This window comes from Fukomys damarensis, unplaced genomic scaffold, assembly GCF_012274545.1.
Source record: "Fukomys damarensis isolate Sample0158 unplaced genomic scaffold, DMR_v1.0_HiC HiC_scaffold_19, whole genome shotgun sequence".
NCBI lineage: Eukaryota > Metazoa > Chordata > Mammalia > Rodentia > Bathyergidae > Fukomys > Fukomys damarensis.
The window spans coordinates 4104699-4126701 of NW_022900931.1; the positions used below are offsets into that span (position 1 = coordinate 4104699).

Sequence of the window (22003 nt, forward strand, 5' to 3'; positions counted from 1 at the left end):
TGGAGAATTGTTTTCTATCTTTTCACTTTCAGTCTATGCGCTTCTTTTTGCACCAGGTGTGTTTCTTGTATACAACATATTGTTGGATATTGCTTCTTATTCCATTTTGCCAGTCTATTTCTCTTGATTGGTGAATCGAGGCCATTGACATTGATGGTTATACCCTATATGTACTGACTTATTATTGACATGTTATTGGCCTTTTGTTGACTCTTTTTACTTTTTCACCTTCTCCTTTTAATTTCTTGACTTGCCTATTTGATTTGGTCTGTTGGGCCTCATGGTGTTGTTGCCTTCATTGTCTTTTTCTAGGATCTTGTTTAGAATTGCTTGTAGTGCTGGTTTGGTATTCATGTAGTTTCTCAGGTGTTCTTTGTCATGGAAGTGTCTTATTTCCCCATCCATTCTGAAAGAGAGTTTTGCTGGATCCATCAGTCTAGGTTAGAGGTTGTTCTCTTTTAGTACTTGAAATATCTCATTCCAGGCTCTCCTTGCCCCAAGGGTTTGTGTTGAAAAGTCTGCTTTGATTCTGATGGGCTTTCCTTTGTATGTGATTTGTTTCTTTTCTCTTACTGCTTGTAGTATTTTGTTCTTCTGTTGGGTTTCTGGGATCTTGATTATTATATGTCTAGGTGTAGATTTTTTTTTATTGTAGCTAGTTGCGGTCCTATATGCCTCAGTTATCTGAATGTCAACTTCTCCTCTGGGAAGTTTTCTGTCATTAATTCTGCAAACAGCTTTTTTAAGTCATTTGTATTTTCTCGTGCTACTTCATGGATTCCTATCAGTCTTATGTTATTCTTCTTTGCATCATCTAGGAGTTGTTGGATCGATTTCTCATGATCTCTTACTGTTTTTAAGAGACCTCTCTTTTCATGGTCACTGACTGCAATCTTATCTTCTATATCTGAGAGCCTATCTTCGCATTCTTTTATTCTGTTGGGTACACTTTCAATAGAGTGTTTAATCTCCTGGATATCTGTTTGAATCTGTTTTATGGATTCCATTTCTTTCCTATGTTGGGCATTTATTTTTTCCATTTCTTTCTTATGCTGGGCCTTCATGGCTTCTATCATGGTCCTGAGCTCATCTATTTTTTTGTCAGTTTCTGCTCTAGAGTCTCGAATCACGACTTCCATTTTGCTCACTATCTCTATGGTTATCTGGGAAATTATTTCTGTTTTGAATTTTTCTAGAGCCTGATTGATCTGTTTTGTTACTTCCTGTGCTTTGAGTTCAGGGTGTCCTGGTGGTTCACTATCGGCCTTTTCATCCTCATTTGCCCTACTGTTTGCCATTGGTAAACTGGAAGTCTGTCCTTGTGTCTTGCTTAAGTGTTTTCTCATTTTAATTTTTGTTGTCGGACTGTCCTTCGTTTAATCTCTGGATTATTACCCAAATCTTCCTGATATAGTTGCGCCCTAGCTTCTGTGTCTCTAACAACCCACAGACATTCTCATCTTTATAACATCAGAGAGAACAGCTCATCAAATCAACGGCAATGCTTTACCCCAACTGATACAATCAGCGACACATTAAGATCAAGCACAACTTGGACACTGACCTCCAGGGGTAGTCACTAGTCTATCACCCTTAAACCATTTGAATTAAATTGAAATCAAGAGCAGTAAAGAACATGTCTGCAGTGAACAAAATTTCAATATAGTGTATTTACCATTTAATGGCTCAGACAGTGCGAGGATGCAAGACCCCTGATCTCAGTTAGCTGATGACTAAACCCCATGACACTGACTGACCTTGGGCTGCAAGGCCCAGATTGAGATCCCCAACCTTCTGAATGGTTGAACTCCACAACGTTCTATTATAGGTTTCCCATGCCCTTTCTTTAAAGATGTTCAAAGTTGGGAACTCAGAAAAATACCCTTGATGTCCACCTCTGTCTTTGCAGAGTGGGTCCAAAGACTGGCACCATCAGGAGATATCCCGGCGCTAGTGATGGAGGCTGGGTCGGGAGCAGGTGTGGTTCTCCTTCCCGCGGTGGATCAGGGCCCAGACTACCTTCCCGGTGCTTGAGTGATGGTGGCTGGGTCGGGAGCAGGCATGGTTCTCGGATTTTCCATTTTCTGATGTCCTCTTTGATCTCCTTTTTCAGCGTACTATACTTTTCTGTGTAAAGGTCTTTTCTTTCCTTCCTTAGATTGATTCCTAGGTATTTCGTTTTTGTGGGGTATGCTATTGTGAGAGGTGTTGTTTCCCTAATTTCTCTCTCAGTGAGTTCTTGTATAAGGTTATTAATTTTTTGAATATTGACTTTCTATCCAGCTATGCTACTGAATTTGGTTATCATTTCTTTTGTGTTTTCCATCTTATTGGAATACAGGTTCTTGAAGTAGGTATTGATTTTCTGGATTTCTGCAGGATCTGTTGTGATTTTTACCTTTTTCATTCCTAATTGCATGAATTAGAGTCTTTCCTTTTTTTTTTTTTGATAAGGTTGGCTGAGGGTTTGTCAATTTTATTTAACCTTTCAAAGAACCAGCTCTTCAATTCATTGATTCTTTATATGGTTTTCTTAGTCTCCGTTGCATTAATTTCTGCTCTGATCTTTATAATTTACTCCTTTGTACTTGCTCTTCATTTTCTAGAAGATTGAGGTTCAACATTAGGTTGTTCATTTGAGCTCACTCTGTTTTTCTGACCTGGGAATTCACTGCTGTGAATTTTCCTCTTAGTACTGCTTTCACTGTGTCCCATAAATTCTGGTATGTTGTACTGGCATTATTGTTTAACTGTAGAAACTGTCTAATTTCTTCTTTAATTTCATCTGTGACCCATTGGCTGTTCAGGAAGGTGTTATTTAATTTCCATTATTTATGAAGTTCTTGTGGTTTCTTTTGCCATTAATTTCCAGTTTCACTTCATATGGTCTGATAATATGCTTGGGATGATTTAGTTCACTTGCATTATTTAAGCCTGTTTTGTGAGCTAGTATATGGTCTATTTTGGAGAATGTCCCATGTGCAGCTGAGAAGAATGTGTATTCTGATGTTGTGAGGTGGAATACTGTAGATATCTACTAAGTCCATTTGTTTAAAACTTTGGTTCAGTTCTTTTTTGGTACCAGGGATTGAACTCGGGTTGCGCTTGGCAAGGCAGGCCACCGAACCGCTGAGCTAAATCCCCAGCCCTTTGGTTCAGTTCTTGTATTTCTTTGTTGTTGTCTAGTTGATCTGTTTGTAACAGTGGGGTATCGAGAGCCCTCATTGTAATTGTATTGGTGCTTTAAAAATGGTTAAATATAATTTTAAAAGGTCTGGGGAGGCAGCTCAGTGTAAAGCCCTGGGTTCAATCCCAGTACCACAAAACAAAACAAAAAGCAAAAAATCTTGACCTACTTCTCCAGTGTCCTTTCAATATAATACCTGGCTTGCTTAACCTGTGTGATTTACTGGGCTGGAAAAGGCTTGTGATGGGTCTCAAGGTGCCTCCTAAAACCCAATGCGCAGGCATCTGCAGGCCCAGCCTGAGGAGATGTCATTCAGGTTATTAACATAGTGGCTGCAGCCTTGTCCTTGGGAGAGCATTGACTCAACACCTGGTGCTCTCCTGAGCACCTTGTATTGCAGCCGCATTGCCATAGCAACTGTAGATAGCCATTCCTCTGATTTTGCTGGTGAAGAAACGGAAGGACTGAGAGGTTAAATAGCTAATGTAAGTGGGCAGCAGGTCAAGAACATGGACCAAGCTCCTTTCTCTCCTTTTATGTACTGAGGGTGGAAGCCAGGCCTCATATGCTAGGCAAGTGCTTCCCAACGTTGCATCCCCAGCCCTTTTACAATTGTATTTAGAGGCAGGATCTCACCTTGTTGCCTCTGATGACCTTGAACTTGCTGTCCTCCTACCTCAGCTTCCCAAGTAGCTGGGATCACAGGCAGTGCCACTGTGCCTGCTCCTGTCGTGATCGCATATTCGTGGGGAAAGCCTTTTAAGATGCAAAGCTCGCTTCCTTTCCAGTGTACACTGGGGGGGCACATCTCTGAGAGCAGTAATTAAGTGCGTTAGGTTGGCATCTCACCCAGTCCTTTCCTGGATGACCCCAGGGCTCAGATGGCCACTGCAAATGACCCACAGTGTGGGGAGCAGGGGGCTGTTCCAGGGGATCAGAACAGTGGGGAAACCTGATTATTCCCCAGCATGTACCTCGTTTATAAAGCAGCTGGAAGAGCCCCGACTCTGCACAGCATTGTGGGGTCTCAGGAGGGACATGGCTGAGCTTGGGGGCCATGTGGGACGCAGCTCCTGTGTCTGCCATCGAGCACCCTGGTCCCGAGGCTTGGTTGTCTCACATCGACAGTGGAATCTGAGGTTATCCCCACCCTACAGCTCCATGAGAATCTGAACGGCTTCAGGACTTACAGTGGGGCCACGTGTGCTGTCCCCACTGCTATCTGCTGAGCTGCAGGAGCCGTCACCTGGCAGATCCCTGGTGTGTAGGGTAAGAGGGGAGCCCGGGCTACACCGAGGGAGGAGCAAACCCAGGACAGAGTGAGGGCCAGGCTCAGTGCTCCCGACTGTGTCCTCATTCATCCCCAAGCACCAGGAGTCAGGGCCCAGGAGAGACTTACAAGCCAGGTACTCACAGAGAACCATGCCTGGAGCTGTCGAGGGCCAGTTTTCCTGATGCGAGGTGTGTCCTCATTGCTCACAGATTCCATCTTTGTGAATTTGCCTCCTCGCTAAAGTTTCTGTCACCCAAAATCAGCGCATAGTGTTTTTGTGGACTAATGGTGGACTTTCACAGAGTGGTGAAAAATGAATCACCTGACACTCAGGTTCCCAGCTGAGGGCGAGCAAGGCCACACTCTGTGTCCTCCCTGCAGCCTGACTCACGCCCGTGGCTCATGTTTTTGTGCTTTTGTGGTGATTTGGAATGGTTGAAAGCACAGTGCTGAGGTGGGAGGCTGTGAGGTGCTTTGTGAGTGAGTGTTGTGGGCGAGCTCCCCCAGGCCTGACTTCCGGGGGCTGTGTGTGCACCGGGTGTTAAGGAAAGGCTGCTTACTGTGCCAGATGCCTTTAAACAGAAGTCTGCATCAAGCAGGGGTCCGTAAGGTAGTGACCAGAGGCCTTCGGGAGCCCCGCCCTGTGTCTCCCCAGCAGCAGTGGGGCACACGTGCTAATTCAGTGTTCCTGGATACTTCGCAGAACTGGGTACCAGGGAAGGAGGCCAGGGGCTGATCCCTGCCCTTGGGGATCAGAGACAGACGGAAGGCCTGGGCCTGTGGAGCTGTCCGTGGTACTGCTCTGGCGCCTCTGTGCAGCTTAGGGTCGCACCTGCTCCCGTGAGCTGTCCTTTGGAGCCTGGAGCTGAGGACCCGCAGCCTGGGCCAGCCTGGGGCAGCAAGATAGGAGCAGGGAGCGGACACTCTGCTGGAGTGGCCTCTTCTTTCCGGCAGGCCTGGGAAGGAGAAAGGGCCCACACCTGCAGGATCAGGCGCCAGTGGGGATCCCAGGCCGCGCCATGGCCCTCTCGTGCTCATGTATACTGTCCCCGATCACAGGGCCAAGGCACTGTGAGGGTGGGGTCTGTGACCTCACCTGAGTGGGCCACAGAGACTCACAGGCGGCAGAGCAGGACGCCAGTGGCCCCCTGGGGATGAGGCTTTACAGTTTACAGAAGGGCCTTGGTCTCTCCCCAGTCCTCACCACTGATCCTGGGTGGATGGAGTGAGACTCCAACTTTGGAGTCATCAGATAGAGCTTGACACATCAACCACCTGGGTCAGAGCAGTCAGGACCCGGGGCCACATGGTCCGGCCTCAAAGCCTCGAGCCCTGTGCCTGCCAGGCTCAGAAATCCCACTCTAATCCCACCTAGCTTCTGGGTGGGGACCCAGTCATCTCTGAATCTCCTTCCCTTTGCCTTGCCCCGATATGGGAATCTTAATGAAAATGCTAAGTGAAGAAAGAGGCAGGTTCCCTGTTGCGTCCCCCCCCCGCATCTTGGGTGGCACTTCTGGGGTTTCCTCGTGACTTGTGTGGTTGTCCTCCGGCCTCCCCCGGCACAGTACACCCACTGTACACCGGTGCCCTCACAGCCAGCCGCTGAGGGGTAGGTGGGGGTGGTGTAGTCCATGTAGCCAGATTCGCTTAGGTTAGACGTCAGTCACTGCAGAAGAGGGTGCTCTGTTCTTCTTCCTTTTCCTAATTATTGCTGTTTTATGATTTGCTCTTATTAACCAAATGGGAAACAGTTTTGTGTGTGAGGCTTGTATGTTTGTATTTGCTATTTCTCTTAGGTAGATTCATAGAATTGGGCAAACATTTGTGTGCTTTCCACAAAGGATATCATGATTTTTGTTCTCTAGCATGTGTGAGCATCCACATTCAGTGTGCCCTTGCCTGCATCGGCCAGAACTTTTTATTGCCCATGTTGGCATGCTGTGTAGTTAAGTAAGCTGTGTGTGCAGAGAGAGTACGGTTGATGGGTTTTGATGACTGCACCTGTGAAACCACTTCCCCAGTCCAAACCCAGAATGTTGCAGACAGCTGTGCATCTGCTTTTGGTTGCTACGTTTTGCTTTCCTGAATCATGGTGGGAATGTGTTCACATGAAGTGTAGCCCTGTAATCTGACTTCCTCTCTCTCCTCTTGGTGGGATGATTTTGAAATTTACCCATGGTTCTGTGGGGATCGGCAGTTTTTAATGGCTGAGTAATATTCCTTTAAATGGGTCTACTGCCTTCCGTGTGTCTGTCCTCCTACTTTCCACTTTGGGGCTCTTATGAATGGTCCCTGTGCCTATGGACCCCTCTTGAATGAGTCCCTAAGAGTGGCCAAATTGTTTGGAAGTACATGTTTATCTTAATAAGAATCTGACAGTTTTCCTAAATGTTTTTTTTTTTTTTCCTGGTACCCAGGATTGAACTCAGGGCCTTTTGCTTTCCAGGTGGGTGTGAGCATGTTTATCTTAATAAGAATCTGACAGTTTTCCTAAATTTTTTTTTTTTTTTCCTGGTACCCAGGATTGAACTCAGGGCCTTTTGCTTTCCAGGTGGGTGTGGTGCCACTGAGCTAAATCCCTGGCCCCTAAATGGCATTTTTAAATTTGTATTTATTATTTTTTTGAGACAGAATCTTGCTTTGTAGTTCATGTGGCCTGGAGTTCACTGTGTAGCCCAGGCTGACCTTGAACTCGATGCAATCCTCCTGCCTCAGCCTCCATGTGATGGGATTACTGGTGTGCACCAGCATGCCCAGCCTATGGTCATTTTTTAAGGAACAAATCTGCCTTCTTAGAAATGACAGTGAGGTCTCACAATATGCCTGGGTGATTGTTGGTGAGGCTGCTGTCTCCCCACATCCCTGTGAACCAGCTTGTTCCCTTCCTGCTGTGTCGCCTGCTGGACCTTTTTCCGGGTTGGGGTCATGCTCATCTTGGCCCTAACTCGCTGTGATGTGGCCTCCTGCACTGGGAGCATCGGTCAGTCGTTTGTGGACCTTCCACTGGTCTCCTCATTGCCACACCCCAGCCTGTCATTGTGATTCCTCTTGCTTTCAAATGTTGATTGTCCTAGGAGTGGGATGTCTCCTTTCACTTGTGCCACCGTTCAGGGTTGCTGCAGCAGTTCTTCCTGCCCTGGCACCTCCCCCACTCGTGTAGGGTCTTCCCTCAGGTTGGGTGAAGGGTGTGTGCGTGTGTGTGTTTCCCTGGTACACTGTGGGTTTCCTCCTGCTGGGTCTACCCTGCTGGTACTGCAGGAGCACTGACAATGTCTGCACGGCATTCTTGCAGTCTGGTGGCGCTGGCTGTCCTGTGCGTTGGTGCACAGTGGCAGCTGTGGCTGGGGTGAGTCTGAGGGTGCTCTGTCTCTCTTGCAGCCCAGGGAAGTTTTCTGCTTTGAGTCTGAGAGGGATGTCAAGCAGGGCTGGAGGAGCAGGGCACAGAAGTGGACCGCGGCCTATGGCCAGCTGAGGGGTGAGCCCAGGCCTGGCGGTGGTCCTGGCTGGCCCTGCCTTGTTTACTGTTAGGTTGGGGCAGTCCATTTACTCAGCCTGTGTTGGTCAGTGCTTTGTGCCTGGCACCGATCTGGGCCCTGGGATCTAATGGTGACCAAGACCAAGTCCCTCCCTGGGAGACACCTTCATGTAGTGGGGGACGGGTAGGACATGGGTGTGAAAACACCTCATGGTAATGAGGGCTGTGATGGGACGGGGTGGCCATGGAGGGCATGGAGCTTGCTGCGCCAGGTTGTGTGCAGGGGCACAAGGTAAGGACCTCGAGTTTTAGTCTGAATTCCATGGAAAGGCTGTAATGGGGAGCAGGGTCAGGAAAGGAGCTTTTAAAGGAACACCTTCTGGCTGCAAGGTGAGGCCTGGGCAACTGGAGTAGGAGTGGAGACCGTCCTGCGTGGTGGGGCTAGGAGGGGTGGTGGCAGGAGTGGCGCCTGTTGGACCTTCTGAGTGTCACTGAGCTACCGGAGCACCTAGGAGTAGGGCCAGTGTGGGGCTGTGCAGTGCACTCGTGGCCTGTCGGCCTCTGGGTGTGGCTCCAGGACCCTTGTATGTGCCTTGCTGCCCATTGAGGAGTCCACACTGGCAGGCAGCCTGCCTGGACCACCCAGCTCTCGAGCCTGGCAGAGGATGAGATGCCGAGAGCGTTTCTGAGCTTTTCATGGACCCTTGGGTGCCTGCATGGAGGCTAAGGGAGAGCCACTGCCCTCAGGCAGTGTGGTCCTTACGTCCCCTCTTGTGGTTGTTGACTGAGTCCAGGGCCACCTGGTGCTCGCCAGGAGTGCGGTCACCATCTGCTTCCTTCACTGCAGCCTGTTGCTTGCTGGATACAGCGAGTCCTTTCCAAGGCCCAAGTATGGCTCCTGGCGGATCGGAGTACTTCCTCAGTCCCCGGTGCTGTGCTGTGAACTTGGGTGTGTTCTCTGGCCTGTTGGTGAGACCAGTGATAGTAGAAGGATGGTGAGAATTCCCTGAAACAGTCTGCACAGAGCTCTTCCCAACCGTATGGTCGGTGTTCATTGTTCTTGTTAACATCACTATCGCCTGGGTGTCCTGCAGCTGCTAGCAGGTGACTTGTTGGGGGCAGAGCCTCCCCCAGAGGGGTGGCATTTGAGTCAGGACCCCCACTTGTCAGGCCCAGCAGGGGACCAGGAGGCAGTCAGCGTGCACCCCCTTTGCATGTCTTAATCTGAAAGCTTTCTTTTGGACTCTGAGAGAGAGGTATGATGTTAAAAGAGAGTTGGCATTTCACCAGGGCTAGCCGAGGTGCCCCTGCCTGGTTTTTGGGGTGTCTGTAGTGGTGTGGACTGGGAGCTGCAGCAAGGCCATCCTCATGCAAGCTGCCTCCGCCTTTCCTCCTGCCACTCTGAGGCCAGGCCAGGTGTGGGAGTGGGTGGGCTGTGCCCTGCCGAGCAGAAAGCAGGCCAGGGCAGGGGCTGGGCCAGGTCCTGGCTGTGAGATCAGTGGTGTGGCTTGGCTTTCTGTGCGACTCAGCCCAGTGACCGACCCTAGGCAGAGTGGATGGGCAATTCCTGGTTGGGCCACTAAGTGCCTGTGAGGACACTGTGGGCTCTGCACCCAGCTGGCCCTCGGTTTCCCCATGTCTAAGTGAAGGCTGATTCCCCCCAGGACTGGATCCCAGTGTTCGATGTTAACCGGGGAAAGGAGACCTGACAACAGTTTAGCACACTGAGTTGCTGGAATCACGTTGGCTCTGTCCCTCTGTGTGACACAGGATCTTCCTCCACCATGATCACAGTTAACCTGCATTAACCCGAAAAGAACCTGTGGCTGACGGAGGCCAAGCTGCCTGTCCTCCTGTCACTTGTCACATAATGAAGCGGCAGAGGAGGAATGGAGACCTAGATTTTTCCTACCAAAGCCTGTGGGCTTTTTCTTGTGCAGGAAAAGATCACAAGTATCTATCGTAAGAATTCTGCTCCAGGAGCAAGGATAGCGAGGGGCTGGAGTGACTTCTCAGGGATCCTCCCTGCCGCTGAGCCCGCTGATGCAGGGCGCTGTTCCTTTAAGTGGGATTCTCCTTGGGAACTGCTGCAGCCCCGGGAGCCTCTGGGGCGGGGAAGTCTGCTGCTGGGTGGTTCCCGCCCCCTGCTCTGGCCCAGACCGCCAGTGACGGGCAGCTCAGGTTTTCCTTTCTACCTAAGCTGCTGATTCATGCCCAGGCGGGAGCTGGCCCTCTGGCTGCCGCTGGGTGGAGGACTGGGGCTCCTGGGAGGCATCCCCACCTCCATAGATGCCCCGGGGGAGGGGGGCAGCGTGGCTCCAGGCCCTGTGGGATTCTGACCCAGAATGCAGGGGGCAGGGCAGGGCTTGCTCAGGGTGGCGGACCTCTCCGCCTCCTCCTGCAGGCTGCCTCAAGGATGACCGCATCGTCTTCTGGACTTGGATGTTCTCCACCTACTTCATGGAGAAATGGGCCCCCCGGCAGGACGACATGCTGTTCTATGTTCGCCGGAAGCTGGCCTACTCAGGCAGTGAGAGCAGCGTGGACGCGAGGAAGGTGGGTGCCCCCCGTGCCCAGCACCCCAGGTCTGCAGGTCCTTCCCCAAAGCCCTGCGTGTCGGAACGGCACACAGTATTTACTGAGCCCCTGCCCCGTCCAAGCTCTGAGTACGCATTGCCTAGTTTGGGGCTATTCCGGGCACACTGGCTGTGTGCACCATTACTCACCGTCCTGGGGCCTAGGGGGCAGAGACTTAGCACCATTGTGGCCGTGAGGAAGCAGCCAGTGCAGGGAAAGCTACGTGTAGCACAGGGGTTGCCCCGGGCGGTGGGAGGGTGGCCCTGCCAGACAGGGATGGCGTGGTGCTGGTGGGGGGACAGCGGTGTTGCCTTACTCAGACTGGGCCGGCGATTGGCTCTGTGCTCCCCTCCCGGTGGACTCCCAGCACTTGGCAGGGGCAGCTCGATGGGGAACCCGGGGCTCCCAGATACAGCGCCTCACCACAGCGGCTGCAGGAGTCGAGACACTGTGCACATTCCCTTCTCTGTTTTCAGAAGTTGTAGAACTTTGCACAGTGTTTAAGCATCTCATGTGCCAAACACGGAAATGCTTTGTGTTCCTTTAAAAACAAAAAGTGGAACAGGTTTAGATCTCAGCCTGCTTGGCACCAAGCCCAGAGCCTGTCCGGGGGCCCTGCACCAAGTGCTGGGAGTATTGTCTGGCTGTGGCCTGTGCTGCAGACCGAACACATGCAGAGTAAGCCTGCTGCAAGGGACAAGCCTGCTGCCCTGGTGGGGACATTGATGACCTCCTGCTGGCGTGGGAAGGTGCAGTGGAAGACATGGCTGATGGTTGTGGTCAGGGAGCTGAGGGAGGGGAGGGAGTAGGACCAGGGAAGGTAGGGAGGCCCTGCTGATGGTAACGGGACTTAGGAACTCAAACCTCAGCTCCTTAGTTCTGCCCACTTCACTCTCCCTACCCCATGTGCAGTTGGCAGACCAGCTCTCAGACCAGCTTTGGGATTCATTGTGTGCCAGCCTGTCCAGTCGTCACTCTGGGGCATGGGGCAGACACCCGGGAGAGTGGGGCCTTCTCCTCATGGGCACTGGGAGTCGAGGTTGATGTGACCTCAGACGTACACCTTTGGCAGGAAGGGCTGGCATTGGAACGTCTTCGTGCTGTGGTCCTCAGCCTCTGTCCCCAGCCACCTTAACCTGTCAGGGCTCTGCTGGAATCAGGTGGCAGAGAATCCATTTTGTAAAACTTCGGTCTTTGCCCCAAGGCGAAGTCTATTGCAACCAGAGGCCCTAAGGAGGCCGGTGTACAGGGTCCTCTTGGTGGTGCCCTGAGCTTCAGGTCTAGGGGAAGTCACAGCTGTGGTCAGAGGGGCAAGAGAAGGGGAATCTGTGTCCTACAGAGGTGGCAGGTACAGGAGAGATGGGCAGGGGCGGCTCCTTCCTGGGTGGAAGAGCAAGCAAAAGCGGGAGCCCACCTTGGGAAGGAGCAGCCTGGGGGATGTCAAGGTCAGCGGGAAGCAGAGTCCCCGGGGGTGCCGAACACCTGCGGATGCCCCTCCCCCTGAAGGGACTCAGACCTGTCCCTGTCCTCACTGAGCCCAGTCTCTAGGGACAGACAGCCTGACAGTGGCATCCAGGGTCACTAGGGCTGTGATGGGGGAAGAACAGGGCCAGCCTGGGCATGGTGGACTGAGGACACCCCTGAGGACACTGCTGAGCAGCCCCTGCATTTTGGGAGGCAGCAGGGGGCACATGTGATACAAGGGGTGACATAGCTTTTGTCACAGCGACCTGCCAAGGAGGTTGGACAGGGTAGCATACGGCACAGTATCTTACTCCCCCTCCTCTCCCTATGTGCAAAAGCTTTGTTTCCATTTTTTCCTTCTATTTTCACTTTTTCTTCTTGTCCGTTTCCCACTGGGCATTTATCTACTCATCAGGCCGCAGGGCCCGGGGTCGCCTGCAGGGGGCGAGCTAGAGTCGTGAGCTGGGGACCCGAGCCTCCTACAGGGCAAGGAGGGGCGCTGCGTCTGCGCACTGCTAGGCCTCTGCGGCAAGTACTGCGCCGCCACCCACTCTCCCCTCCCGCTCTCCGGTTACCACGGCAACCAGCTGGTCTCCTTGCCTAGCTGAAGAGGATGGATGGGCAGAGCCGGACCCCCACACCCTGCTCCAGGACCCCTTGGGATCCTTGGTTGGAATACCCAGGATTCTCTGCATGCTCTCTTCACCTCTCCCCTGGACAAAATATCTGTTCCCAACAGCGCACATAGTGTTTGGAAGTGAGGGGCATGGCATCTGGGGGAAAGCAGCCAAGCAGGGTGATGAAGGGAGACTGAGGAGCGCTAGGACTATGGGCCCGGGCCTCTGCTTGGGCTCTGGGGACGCCACAGCTGCAGGCAGTGACAGGGATGCCTCCTGTCAGACTTCCCTTGCTCACTCTGGGGGAGGAGGGCCTCCTGCGCCCCCATGTGGATTCTAGTCCTGCTCTGGGTGCATAGGCACTGCCCAGCACAGGTCCACCGGTGGCCTTTGGCCTTCAGCCCAGGACAGGACGCATCAAAGTCTACTTTTGCATTTTCCTCTGCACCTCTCCTTCCTGGAGCGTCCCAGACACCTGGCTTCCCTTTGAGGTGTGTGACTAATACATTTGCTCTTCGCCTGTTACAGGGCTGTGACACTTGCCTTCCAGGGTTGCCATGAGGGCAAAAGGACTAGAAATTTACAAAAACACTTAGCCTAGCCCCTGCTGCCCACTGTGTACTCAGTAGATGTCACAACAGCATTGTCATTAGTGACATGTGGCAAATACATTCTTCAGTCATCACGACCTCAGAGCCGGGTGCTTGCCGTCCTTTATGCAGATGAGGAAACCAAGGCTCAGAGAGGAGGGGCAGCTCCCAGTTACAGAGCAAGAGGAAGAACAGGGTTCTTCTCCATCTTCATGGCTGCCTAGGCAGCACCAGGGGCCAGGGTTCTGAGCCGCACCCATGCCCTGTACCGCAGCTGCCCGAGGCTGAGCCCGAGGTGGAGGTAGAGGTGTACCGGCGGGACTCCAAGAAGCTGCCAGGCCTGGGCGACCCGGACATCGACTGGGAGGAGAGCGTGTGCCTGAACCTCATCCTGCAGAAGGTAGGGGCGGGCGGGCTGGGCACAGCCCGGGACAACGAGCTCTGACGCACACTGCCCTGTGCTCTCTTCCAGCTGGACTATGTGGTGACCTGTGCCGTGTGCACACGCGCCGACGGGGGCGACATCCACATCCATAAGAAGAAGTCGCAGGTGAGCCTGGTTGGCAGGCAGCATGGCGGGGGGAGTCCCCTGCTGCCCGGGCTTATGCTGGAGGACTCCTCTTCCTCTTCCTCGTCCTCGCTGCCCTGCCTCTGAGGTCTGGAGGGGCCGCCCTTCCACTCCCAGGTCTTGTGTCTCAGGCAAGGACCGCACGAGTCTGACTTTGGCTCTGGGCAGTATGGCCCTGGTGGCCTGTACCTGGGGTGGCTCTGGGCCTCCTGCAGGGTGGGGTCTCTCTCGGCCCTTAAAATCTGCCTTCCTGGGCCGGGGTGCAGCTCAGTGGTAGAGCATTTGCCTAGCATGGGTGTGGCCCTGGGTTCCATCCCCACTCGGCACTACAGAAATATTTTATTGTTGTTTTCTTTTAGCAAGTGTTTGCGTCCCCCAGTAAGCATCCCATGGACAGCAAAGGGGAGGAATCCAAGATGAGTTACCCTAACATCTTCTTCATGATTGACAGCTTTGAGGAGGTGAGCTGCCTGGCCTGGCTGCTCTCCCCTCAGCTTTTTGGGGGGTTTGAGGACAAAGACCTTCTGTAGGAGGCGTTGGGCAGCTTGGAGTGGGGAAAGGTCTGGACACCTGCCAGTGTGGCCTCCCTTCCCATTATTTGACTGGGGGCAAGTGAGTTCTCCCAGCTCTGAGCCTCAGTTTCCTCATTTGGACATGACTGCTACAACTGTCCATCTTCTGTACCCGTGGGGCCGAGGATGCAAAACTCCTGAGTGGGAGAGTGTGGTGGAAACTCTCACCATTCATTGCCACGGAACTGTCTACAGGGCACCCACGCCTGCACCACTCAGAGCCCTAAGGTGTCAGGCGGAAGTGAAGTCTGTTCTAAGGCAGGGAGAGTGGGGCCAGGAGGGGTGCCTGGAGGAAGCAGCTGATCCCACTCACCTGAGGCCCTCCTTTGGCGAGGCCTTGGGCCTGCGAGTACCCCCAAGACAGCAGGCAGTCCCTCCTTCCCACCCCACCCCCGTCTCTGGGGGTCCTTGGAGCACCGAGGCCCGAGGTGATGGACTATGACCCTGAAGTGCGCCAGCCCTGAGGGCAGCAACTCAGAAACTGGCAGGATGTGGCCTGTCTGGAGCACCTGGGACCCGCACTTGTCCTCTGAGGAGGGGTCTCTGTCAGTGCCTCTGGGCTTTTGACTGGGGGTCGGGGTGAGGTGGACAGGGCTGGGCTCTCCAGCTGGTGAGGTGCCCGATTGGTCTCGCAGCCCCGTGACTGTCCAGCTCAGCAGCGCAAGGACCTGTGGTGGCCCAGGCCCTGCGCTACCCGTCCAAAGCAGGGCTGCTTCGTGTGGAGCACCTGGGACTCCCGGATGGTCAGGGGCTGTGGACGAGTGGCCCGGCCTCACTGCTCTGTGCCCTCAGGTGTTCAGTGACATGACCGTGGGAGAAGGAGAGATGGTCTGTGTGGAGCTGGTGGCCAGCGACAAAACCAACACGTTCCAGGGAGTCATCTTCCAGGGCTCCATCCGCTATGAGGCGCTCAAGAAGGTGTATGATAACCGAGTGAGTGCAGGCCAGGCTGCACCGTGTCCTGTCCCCATCCTCCGCAGGGAGACTCCAGTCCTGCACCGGCACCGCCCCACCTCAGGGACCTTTGTCCGTCTGGCTGCTCCTGGAGCCCTAGGGTTGGCCTGTGTTTGGGCTTCACAGTGCCCCAGCCACCTGCTTCTGTGGGGAGTGAGGGCAGGGGGTGTCCCTCCTCTGCCGTCCCTGGGGTGACAGCTGGGGTGATAGCAGCCCTGCCCCACTGTGAACCCCTCCTTGCTCTCTGTTACTGGAGAGGGACAGCTGGGTGGACGGGTCGCTCCTGCAGTGGGTGCCGTCCTGGGACAGCGGGTAGCAGTGCTGTGGCTGGGTCCTCAGGGTGGTGAGACCACGTCAGCAGGCACCAGACCCCCTTCTCGGTGCCCTCAGGGCTTCCCCACTGCGCGCACTCAGGCTGCGTCCTGTCCACCACAGGTGAGCGTGGCCGCACGCATGGCCCAGAAGATGTCGTTTGGCTTCTACAAGTACAACAACATGGAATTCGTGCGCATGAAGGGGCCCCAGGGCAAGGGCCATGCCGAGATGGCTGTCAGCCGTGTGTCCACCGGGGACACCTCCCCCTGCGGCACTGAGGACTCCAGCCCGGCCTCGCCCATGCACGAGCGGGTAAGGGCCGTGTGCTGGGGAGGGGCTGCTGCCCGCCGTCCCCCTCATCCCCAGCTCCCATGCTGAGGAGGAGGCTGAGACTCAGAGAGGGCGCAGCCTTGCCCAAGGTCACACAGTGGCTGGTGATCATTGTGCCTTCTTGAGACAGAAGAGACAGACTGGGACCTGGGTGCCTGCCTGGGGGGCCTCAGGAGCCCCCAGTGAGCTCGATGGGCAGGGAAGAGGTGGCCTCCCTCTCCCACGAGGCTGGGCAGAGCTCATAGGGGCCACAACCTGTGAGTCTGCAGGGTGCTGGCCCTGTTAGCGGGTCCCTGTGGGTGGCATGAGAGTCCTGTACCCTGCCCAGAAACCCAAGCTACTGCCTGGTCATGCACCACGGCTGGGTGTGGAGCCTGAGGGACAGCGGTGCCCATCAGCCACTGTGGCCCCAGTGGTGCAGGCACTAGGGCCCAGGCTGGAGAGCTCAGTGCCGTAGGCCCTGAAGTAGACAGGTCAGTGTGAGCATCCCAGGACAAGGGCCACCTCGCCTGGGCCCCTGGGGCACAGCCTGCCTGGCCGTTGTCCCGAAGACACTGGCCTGGGGTCCTGGCTCTGCTGCTCTTACTCCCAAGGTGTGGGGGTCCCTGGTGCTGCTCAGGCCTGGCCTTGGCGTGGGGCTTGGGCCTCAGCAGTACTCCCCATAGCAACCTGGGGCTACTGCTTGCTGCTGTTGGCTGGGGGTGCAAATGCCAGGCTGTGACAGGTGCCTGACAGGAGGGGCACCTATTCTAAAGGCCTTAAACTGCACCTCGCCCTGGGGTCTTCTGTGTACTTCTGTTGTGTTTTGGTATCTTCTGCAGTCAGTGCATTTTCTAAGCCAAACAAAACTGAGAAGTGCTATTTTTTTATTATTTAGTTATTTATGTATTTATTTATTTTGAAGATGGGTGAGAATCCCATCTGTGCTTTATTATTGTGAGACACAGGCCTTGGTCTTCTCCCTAACCCTAAATCGCTCCCCCAAGGTATACGTTGGTTCTGGTGAAGATGCGGCCTGGGCCCTGCGCCAGACAGAGCCAGGCTGCATCTGGCGATCGGGTTTGCTGGGTGTCCGGCCTTGCTTTCTCCACCTGCCAAGTGAGAGTGGCCTTGAGGGGCCATGGGGCTGTGGGAGGAGCGGCTGGGGTCACAGTGGAGCCACAGGCCAGAGCCCCAGCACTGTCTCCTGTGTGCACCCTGCTGCTGTCCTCCCGTCCCCAGGGGTCACTTGTAACCTGTGCATGACCAATGCAGACTGTGTGTATTGCGGTTTCTGGTGTCTGTTTTTCTTATCTTTTAAAACCTTCCCTGGCTTTTGGGAGCACCGTCTGGAGCCCAGCAGCCGCCGGGGACTCTGGTGGATGTCGGAGCTGTGACAAGGAGGCCGATGGGGCTCCCGAAGTCTCAGCCCAGCTCATCTTGCTGCTCTGATTCTTGTTTGCGTGGGGAGGAGGGAGGAGATGGGCCAAGTTCCCTGTGCTTGGAACGCCCTTCCCCCCCTTCTTCACCTGGCGAACTCCTACTCGTCCTTCAAGACCCGGCTTGAGCAGCACCTCTTCCAGGAAGCTTACCCTGAGTTCCCAGGCTGTCCCTCGTCTTGTGCTTCCCTTTCTGTCTCAGTGCCAGCATGCTGTCCATGGTTGTCACTTTGAGTCCTGTGCCCAGCAGACTGTGAGCTCCTTGAGGGCAGGGACCAGTATCCTGTGCTCATCTGTCCTGCGTGGGTGTGGAGCGTGTTGGAGAAGGGAGGAGAAGAGGCAGAGCTCACTGTAGCTGTAGTGCTTCTCACCAGTGGGTGCGGGGAGCGAGAAGGTGGGTGTGCAGGAGCCGGGAGCTGTGCAGGCCTGTCCTGCTGGACCGAGACCCAAAGCAGCCGCGGCCGTCGCTCCCCTTCCCTTCCTCCTGCTCAGGGTGTGGCTGCACAGCCCCAGCTCCAGCCCCACAGCAGCTCAAGGTCCTGTATGTGCAGCGTCCCCACCTGGGTGGCCTGCAGGAGCCCTGCCATGTGCCAGGTGGCAGCAAGCGCTCTTCCGGCCGGGCCCACCCTCCTCTTGCCCGTGCAAGGTGTTTTCTGAGCAGCTCTGTGACTGGGCCCCTTGTCCCCAGGTGACCTCCTTCAGCACACCCCCGACGCCTGAGCGGAACAACCGGCCCGCCTTCTTCTCCCCTTCCCTCCAGAGGAAGGTGCCCCGAAACCGCATCGCGGAGATGAAGAAGTCGCACTCGGCCAATGACAGCGAGGAGTTCTTCCGGGAGGACGAGCGCGGAGGTGCCTGGGCCCCTGTTGCCGGACTAATGGCTCCTCCGTGCATGCGTCCCTTTGTTCTCCAGTGTCTACCGCATGGTGCCATGTGGCAGGAGCCAGGGACGGACAGACAGACAGACACCCTGCTGCCGAGGGCTCCTGTGCCCCAGGCCAGCCTCTGCCTGAGTGCTGCGCCGCCCGTGTGCACTGCTCCCTTCTCTTCCGCTCGGGGTCTGTGCGCTTCCACACGGGAACCTTCATCCCGGTGTTTCTCAGCAGGCCTTGATCTCTGAGGACACACATGTCCTCCCACTGGCCCCTGCCCTGTCCTCAGTGGTCAGTCCACTGCCTGTGAGTTGTGTAACTAGAAGTCGGGTGTCCGCTCAGTCTTTGGGGCCCAGGAATCCATTGGGGGGACCAGGCACCTGGCAGTGCGTAGAGAAAGTTGCACAGATAGGGAGGTTCTGGGAGGGCTGCTGGTGAGGTCTGGGCGTCGTTCTTGTCCTTGGGACAGACTAGGGCTGAGCGGGCTCCCTGCAGATTTGCAGGGTGCACAGAAATGCACGGGCTTTGCCACAGTATGGACTGAGCACCAGCCCACCTTAGCCTGGGGGAGGGGTGGCCGGGGTATGGCCTCCACCTGCTCTTGGGTGACCCCGGACCCCACCCCGAGGCTCATTTCCAGCTCAGTAGCAAAGCGCTGGTGGCCACCACAGGCTGCCACCCTCACAGGACCACAGGATTGGGTGACAGGGAAGGGCCACCCCAGTCTTGAAACCCTGATGCCCGAAGCGGGCAGAGCCAGGCTCCAGTGACGGCACAGGGAGGGACAGGGCCCTTCATAAGGTCCACCTAGCCTGAGGCCACAGTGGTGCCAGCTGGAGTGCAGGTGCCCCCACCGTCCAGGCCCTGATTGCCTTCTCCCCTCCAGCTGACTTGCACAATGCCACCAACCTGCGCTCCCGGTCCTTGTCTGGCACGGGCAGATCCCTGGTCGGGTCCTGGCTGAAGCTGAACAGAGCTGACGGAAACTTCCTTCTCTATGCACACTTGACCTACGTCACTTTGCCGCTGCATCGGATACTAACAGGTAATGCGATGCAGGAGACGGGCAGGACCCGGGCATCAGCGGGCACTGTGCCCCAGGTTTCCACGTGGGGGTCACCTGAGGCTGTAGTTACCCCACTGGCCCGAGCAGCCGTGTTCCCAGGTGTTGCCACCTTGCTGACCTAGACCTGCAGCCCTGATGGCCAGGGCTTCTAGCGGCCCTGCTGGCTCTGTCCTGGTGCCTGTGGTCCTGTGGCCTGGAGGCCACATGTGACCAACGTGTGTGGTGGTTCCTACCGACAGAGGAGCTAGGTGGCCACGGTGCCTGGTGGTGAGCCTTACTGTCGTGTGCTTCTGTCCTGCCCTAGACATCCTGGAGGTACGGCAGAAGCCCATCCTGATGACCTAGCGTGGCGGAGCCACATGGAGCCCTGGCCCTGAGGCCCGGGGACTGCTGCCAAGTGCCTACCTGTCACCGCCCGGGGTCTTCTGTGACAACCAGTGCCAGGGCTGCAGCCAGGCAGGGCCGCTGGACTCCGGGGCCAGGGCCGATCCACAAACACCAGCCCAAACTGAAGTGCCTCGTCCTCCTCCCCTGCTGGCTCTGCTCCTGCCCTGCATCCTCACCCTTACCCCCTGCCCATCTCCGGAGCACCCTCTGCACCCAGAGAGGACCAGGGTCGCCAGGGGGCCACTGACAGCGCAAGGACAGCCAGGTCCAGATTGAGCTTGGCCACAGGCCACGTCCCAACCAGACACATAGCAGGCGGGCGCCAGCCAGCCAGGCCCTCCATGAGTCTCACTGACCAGCCTTCCTTGCGAGGCCCCTGGAAGGTTCTGTGACTGTACCCTTGAACTTCAGCATCTGTCCCGACCCATCTTCCCCTTGTCACACTTTGACACAGTGGGTTCCGGTGGGGAGATGAGGACATGACCTAATCAGCGGCTTTGCCCTGGGCTGGGAATACCTCACCCCATGCCCAGTTCCAGAACATTCCCGAGCTGAGCAAACAGTCCCCACCCCTCACCCCCAGAATGGCCTTTGCTTCCAGCCAAAGAACACCGCCAACACACAGCCTCCTGCCCAGCGGCTGGAGAGACCTGCAGAACTCGGGTCCTGAGGGAGGTGGGAGGGCTCGGTAGCCAGGGTATCTGATGGGCCGGGGTTGGCATCCCCCTTGGGGCTCCAGGCAGACGGCGTCTTCTAGGGTGGGAGGGCCTGGCACTGTCCCCTTGTCCGGTTTCCTGCAGCCAGTGTGCCATCTGCCCCGGGCAAGCCCTGCGTGCGCAGCTGTGGGCTGGTCTCTCCCCAGCGCCCGGAGCCTCCTTGGCCTGCCTGGGAGTCCACCGGAAGCTGCCACTCTGTTACTGTTCTGGCGAGGCCCTCAGCCCCCCGGAGGCTCTGAGTACCTGGGCAGAGACCTCTTTTTGGCAGGAGAGAGCAGGAGCTGTTCTCCCATCTGTCTCTCTTCCTTGGGCTCCGGGGACAGGGACTACTTTGGGGCTTTCTCTAGATTTTGTATGTTGTTATTAAAAGCGAGCTATTGCATTTCATTCTGCCTCAGTTTGCCCACCTGTAAAATGGGGCCGATACCACCTACCTCACTGACATCTCCAGGATTCGAGCGCACGGCCAGTCAGGGTGTGATCGTGCGTCGTTCCCTTCACTGGGCTGCTCCTCGGTGAGCAGGATCTCACATCCGCACAGCCTCACCCAGCTAATCGCCTCCCCGGGGCGCGTGCTTGCCAGTGTCTTAGGGCCGCAGTCATCCCAGATGGACCTCCAGAGTGCCCAGTGCCCTTCCCTTGTTTGTGGCTGAAAGACCCATATGTTAGGGATGTTTTCCCTGGTCATTCTGGCCAGTGACAGCTGCTTAGCTTGGGAGGGGCCTCCCCGTGGCGGAGGGGGAGAGCTCTAGGAGGCCCCTCCCCTGGTGCCCCTGGGCCAGGCCCTCCTGGCTGGGCCCGTGGAAGGTGGGGTAGCTGAGAACCAACTGCGGGCACACGTGAAGGCGCTTTGCAGGTCACAGAAACGGGCAGATGTGGAGTTCTGTTTATTTATTTATTTGCTGTGCTGGGGTTGGAATCCCGGACTTGGATTGTGCCAGAGGAGCGCTGTGTCACTGAGCTGCGCCCCAGGCCCCAGGGGCAGGGCTCTAAAGGTCACCCTGCATCTGTAAAGCCTCTGACTGAATTTAAATCACACTCGGAGGAGCTGATAACTCAGAGTGCTGGCTCTCACCCTGAGGTTTACTGTTTGGAATGGTCCGTGACATGCGGGAAAGTTAGAGGAACAGGTCAGGTAGAGCTAGAGCCCAGCCTCCCGGTGCTGCCGCCCTCCTGCTCCTCCAAGGCCGTGTCCACGCCTGTGTCCTATACAGTGTAGGGATGACCAAAGCTGTGTTCATGTCGCTGGGAATCGGAGTTAGAAGTTTCCTTTGAGCAAACGTAGGTGTCTGTGTTTTAGAATATTAGGAAGAAAGTTGTTTTGCTTTTGGAGTACCGGGGATCAAACTCAGGACCCGGTGCTTACAAGGCAGGTGCGGCGCCACTGAGCTAAATCCCCGGCCCTGTGTTTTCCCTTAAAGAAATGTCATGATCCTAGATTCTGATTAGGGACAGATGTATCTTTGTTTACAGACTTTTCTGCCTCCAGCACTTGGATGATCTTGGTGGTATTAGGCTGCCTTCCAGTGTCTTGCTGGAACTTCTAGTTGTCCATAAAAGCAGCCAAGGTTCATTTTTGTTTTTTTTAAAAAAGACTATCATTTAAAACACAAATAGCAGAG

The 22003-nt window shown here is 55.3% G+C and overlaps 1 protein-coding gene across 1 annotated transcript; it reads left to right on the forward strand.

Annotated features, from left to right (window-relative positions):
- The first annotated feature begins 10077 nt into the window (after positions 1 to 10077).
- Positions 10078 to 21997, forward strand: Kiaa0930 (KIAA0930 ortholog). The gene is made up of 9 exons (XM_010634343.3): positions 10078 to 10491; positions 13458 to 13583; positions 13656 to 13733; positions 14111 to 14212; positions 15116 to 15256; positions 15713 to 15904; positions 18029 to 18191; positions 19099 to 19257; positions 19583 to 21997. The coding sequence occupies exons 1-9, from the start codon at positions 10225 to 10227 to the stop codon at positions 19621 to 19623; spliced, it is 1269 nt and encodes a 422-aa protein (XP_010632645.1). The 5' UTR covers positions 10078 to 10224; the 3' UTR covers positions 19624 to 21997.
- The last annotated feature ends 6 nt before the right edge of the window (positions 21998 to 22003 follow it).

Coding starts and splice junctions, on each gene's coding strand:
- Kiaa0930 (XM_010634343.3), top strand. CDS start 10,225: ATGCCCCGGGGGAGGGGGGCAGCGTGGCTCCAGGCCCTGTGGGATTCT. Junction 13,584..13,655: donor TGAACCTCATCCTGCAGAAG/GTAGGGGCGGGC, acceptor GCTCTCTTCCAG/CTGGACTATGTGGTGACCTG. Junction 15,257..15,712: donor AGAAGGTGTATGATAACCGA/GTGAGTGCAGGC, acceptor TGTCCACCACAG/GTGAGCGTGGCCGCACGCAT.